This window comes from Condylura cristata, unplaced genomic scaffold (genome assembly GCF_000260355.1).
Source record: "Condylura cristata isolate star-nosed mole 26May11 unplaced genomic scaffold, ConCri1.0 scaffold00017, whole genome shotgun sequence".
Taxonomy (NCBI): domain Eukaryota; kingdom Metazoa; phylum Chordata; class Mammalia; order Eulipotyphla; family Talpidae; genus Condylura; species Condylura cristata.
The window spans coordinates 5,365,780-5,369,663 of record NW_004567118.1 but is presented as its reverse complement, the minus strand read 5'-3'; the positions used below and the strand labels follow the sequence as shown (position 1 = coordinate 5,369,663).

The following is a 3,884-nucleotide window of genomic DNA, read 5'->3' as shown; positions in this document are numbered from 1 at the left end:
CCCCCCCCAGGAATATTCTCATCATCTTGTTCCACCACTTGGATGTAGGGGCTCTGCTTGGGCATGAGGGAAGGGGCAGAGAGAGGAGGGAGCTGGTCCCGATCTGAACCCCTAGGTGAGATTCTGTGCCTCTGGCTTTTCCCGGGCCAGTCCTCCCAGCCCAGGCTGTGGGGACTGATCTGACCAGCCCGCAGCAACACACAGGTGCTCCCAGCTAGCTGGCCACACTCAGATCCTGTCCCACCAAGCGTTAACTCCTGCTCTCCTGGCAAAGGGAATCCCAGGGGGATGAGAAAGGACAGGGAGAAGATAGCAGAGAAAGTGGGAGTGGATGGCCAAAGGGGACTGCCCCGGGCCAGAGTCCAGGGAGAGAGGGCAGGCTCTGTCCTCCTGCTCTCCCTGACCTACCAACCCACCCCCCACTCTATTTTCCACTGGATAATCACAGGGCAGGATCCTGGCAGACCAGGAAGTGAGAACCAGTTTCCAGTCAGGTGGCCTGAGGCCTGCAGAGAATTCGGGACCTGGGCCTGCCTGCGACAGGACCAATTTCTCAGTGTCCTGCTTTCGGAGTTTCCTCTGGGGGGTGAGGGGAGCTATTCTGTCACACTCTGTCCCACTTCCTCTTCCCCTACCCCCAGGTCAGCGCAGCTTTCCTGAACACTCAAACCGCAGGCCTTAGCACCTTCCTGGGCTGCTGCCCTCCCCACCGGGGGTCTGCTGGTGGGGTTTGGTCTGAGTGCCCCTGAGTGTGCCGGGGAAAGGCCAGGCTTCTCAGCTGGGCTCCTTTTCAGCTTATACTTTTAAAAATTTGTATATTTTATGTCCGTTTTCCATTATGTGTCCCACATCTGTCCAGTAGGACTCTGTCATTTATAAAGTAGATGTCATGTAGGAGGCTCTGCTAATGTGTATTTTATCAACAGGAGTATGCACAGCTGAGGTTAGCAAACTTTCCTGTGATCAAACTATTTTAGGCTTTGTGGGCTGTGTGGCTTCTGTCCCAGCTGCTAGGCTCGAGTGACAGCTGAGAGTAGCCACGGATGACAGGTAAATGAAGGGTGTGGCCATGTGCCAATAAACCTTTATTTCTGGACACTGAAATTTGGATTTCAGAGAATTTTCACATGTCATGAAATGCTATTCCCTGCACACGTTAGAACGTTTGGGAGCCACTGCGCAGGGCCGTGAGCGGGGTGAGGGCCTGTGCGCCACGGTGGCCGGCCCCTGCTCTAGACTCTGCTCCTCACGTGGGAGCCTGCTTGAGACCCCCTGGCGAGCTTCCGCAGGGTCTGTGGGAACACCTTGGAATTCTAACGAGCAGCTCAGGTGGGGGGAAGCAGATTTTAAGAACGGAGGCTCGGGAAGGTCTGCAGGGTCCTGATCTGTTTGACTCTACCAGCGCTTGCCGAGCGCCTGGGCGTCTGGTTGCCCCCGACCTCATTTTGCCCGTTTTTGGAATCTGAGAAGAGGAGGAGTCACTTCCAAGAGAAGGAGCACCTTTAGGGAGCACCAAGCATTTCCCGTCCAGGGATGTCGGGTCCTTGCCAGACGTCCCTGGGCTCTGGCCCTGCAGGTGCTGTCTGCGGAGGCAGAATCGATTCTGGAATCAATCACTTTGCTCGACAGCGCTTTCACTTCCTTTGTGTCTGCTAAACGGGGGCTGTATCGTCTCACGGTGCTGACGAGGCCAGCCGGCCTGGGATAAGGAGCGCCTAGCACCGTGTCTGGCGCCTGGTAGGTGTAGTAGTGAGGAGACCATTGACAGGAAGCTGGGTGGCCCCAGTTCCTGCTGTGGACAAAAATCACAGCTCACACTTGCCTGATGCTTTGGCTTACAGGCCCTTTCACAGCTCTCATCTCGTATCCTCCAGCAACGCCTGAGGTAGACCCCGCTTTACAGAGGTGTTCATTGTGGCGCAGCAAGGTTAAGTAGCTTGTCTAAGAGCTGACAGTTGCTCCCCCCCCCCCCTCGCAGAACCTGGCGCTCTTTACCTGGGCCTCTTCCCTCCCAGGGTTGTAAGTGGCTCTGTGGGTTTGCTGTGGGTTCTTCATTAAGGGACTTCTGCCTCTGCAGATAAAATACCATGAGGAGTTTGAGAAGAGCCGCATGGGCCCCAGTGGTGGGGAGGGCCTGGAGCCTGACCGCCGAGATTCTCCGGACAGCGGCAGCTACCGGCGATCCCAGGATCAGCCGCAACCACACCACATCCCGACCGGTGCCCCAGGTGAGCTTGAAGCCTTGTGGGCAGAAGTCCTGAGGCCAGGCCAGCTGCAGGTGGGGAAGATGGTAGAGAGACGCCATGTCTGCTCACACGTGCTTGTACACACACGCACACACAAAGCCTCAGGTCCCACCCTGAGTGCTCAGGGCATGAGCTGGGAGTGGGGGGCAGGAGTGGGGGGTGGGCCTGTGCTGGGCCTTCAGCATGATGGGGGAGAGACACTACTGCTGCAGAAAACAGCACCCCCCAGCATGCACCCAGAGATGCGTGACTTTGTGAAGTGGGGTTGAGCTAGCTTGTGGGCTCCGTGGGGGAAACACCGGGGCTCTGGAGGGGCTGGATGTGGCGACCCAGTGTCAGCCAGCCCCGTCTGTCTTGCAGTTTATCAGCAGCCCCAGCAGCAGCCGGCGGCCCAGTCCTACGGTGGTTATAAGGAGCCCGCAGCCCCGGTCTCCCTGCAGCGCAGCGCCCCAGGCGGGGGCGGGGTGAGTAGCCCTGAGAAAACCCCAGAGAAACCCCAGAGGTCAGAGGTGGGTGGGCCTGGAGAACGCCTTCTGGACATAGGTCGTGGTTTCTCCTTGGAAAACCCCATCCAGGAGCTTGGCTTCCCTGACCTTTGACCCAGCGCCAGCTGTCACCTGCAAGTAGTGTGGTGCAGTGGGCAGAGCCCTGGGCTAGGTTGGGCCTGTCTTCCAGCCCCTGCTTCCCACTCTTGGTTGAGGATAACCACCCCTGCAAGATCAGCATGCCTCGGGGGCCTCCCAGGCCACCTCGGGACGCTTGCCTCACTCTGCCCTTCCAAGTACCTTTTCAGACTTAAAACAGCCCCCTGTTAACTTCTGCGTGTACCCCTGGGCTCGACCCTGTGGACAAGGTGTCCCTTTCCTTGAGTGGGGCACAGGGCGAGCACTGGGCCACTGTGCTAAGTAAACAAAGGAGCCACGTGGGAAGTGGGCAAGGCCAGGCTTGTCAGCTCCGGCTTCCTCACCGCCCCCCTGACCCCCCATTCCACTCCCGGCCCGCCTCATTCAGCTCCTCTAGTAAGTCCAGCTCCCTCCCTCTCACCCCCCCACTGGACCCTCACCACGTTCCACTCTGAAAGTAGCTCATGTAGGAGCGGAAGAGACAATTCTTAGAGACATAAAATAGCCAGAGATAAAGGGCCTGCTGCTCCTGCTCTGGACACTCAAATGAGGGCGTGTCAGTGGTGGGTGGGGTGCTGGTGGACCCAGGAATTTGTGTGAAGAATCAGGTTCCCATTCTTCACTCATGAAGCCTGGCAGTATTCGGGATTAGGCTCTGAATCCCTTCCTGCCCTCTGGAGCTCTCATCCTCCCAGTCAGGGAAACAGATGCGAAAGCAATAAATGAGCAGGTGTGTGGTGTAGGGTCAGACCGTGCATGTGCTGTGAAGAAAAAGATGGGGGGGCTTGAGCGAAACCTGGGCGAGGGGAAGGAGTGGGCGGTGCATAACACAGCAAGTGCCGCGGCCTGCGGCGGGTGGAATCTAGGACAGGCCGAGGACCGGCAGGAAGGCCAGTGCCCAAAGAGGGGCAGTGGGCAGGAGATGGGGCCAGATCATGTGGGGACGTGTGGGCCCCAGGGAAGCCTTTGTGCCTGGTAAGCTGTCATAGTCCCCGGGTTTGACTGGTACTTGTTT

The 3,884-nt window shown here is 58.1% G+C and overlaps 1 protein-coding gene across 1 annotated transcript in view; it reads left to right on the top strand.

Annotated features, from left to right (window-relative positions):
- LASP1 (LIM and SH3 protein 1) overlaps positions 1-3,884 on the top strand; it is a 34,255-nt gene that overhangs the window by 26,066 nt on the left and 4,305 nt on the right. Inside the window, exons 5-6 of the mRNA XM_004684263.2 lie at positions 2,078-2,228; positions 2,607-2,710. Coding sequence (XP_004684320.1) covers positions 2,078-2,228; positions 2,607-2,710 — 255 coding nt within the window. The remainder of the gene's footprint in view (positions 1-2,077; positions 2,229-2,606; positions 2,711-3,884) is intronic.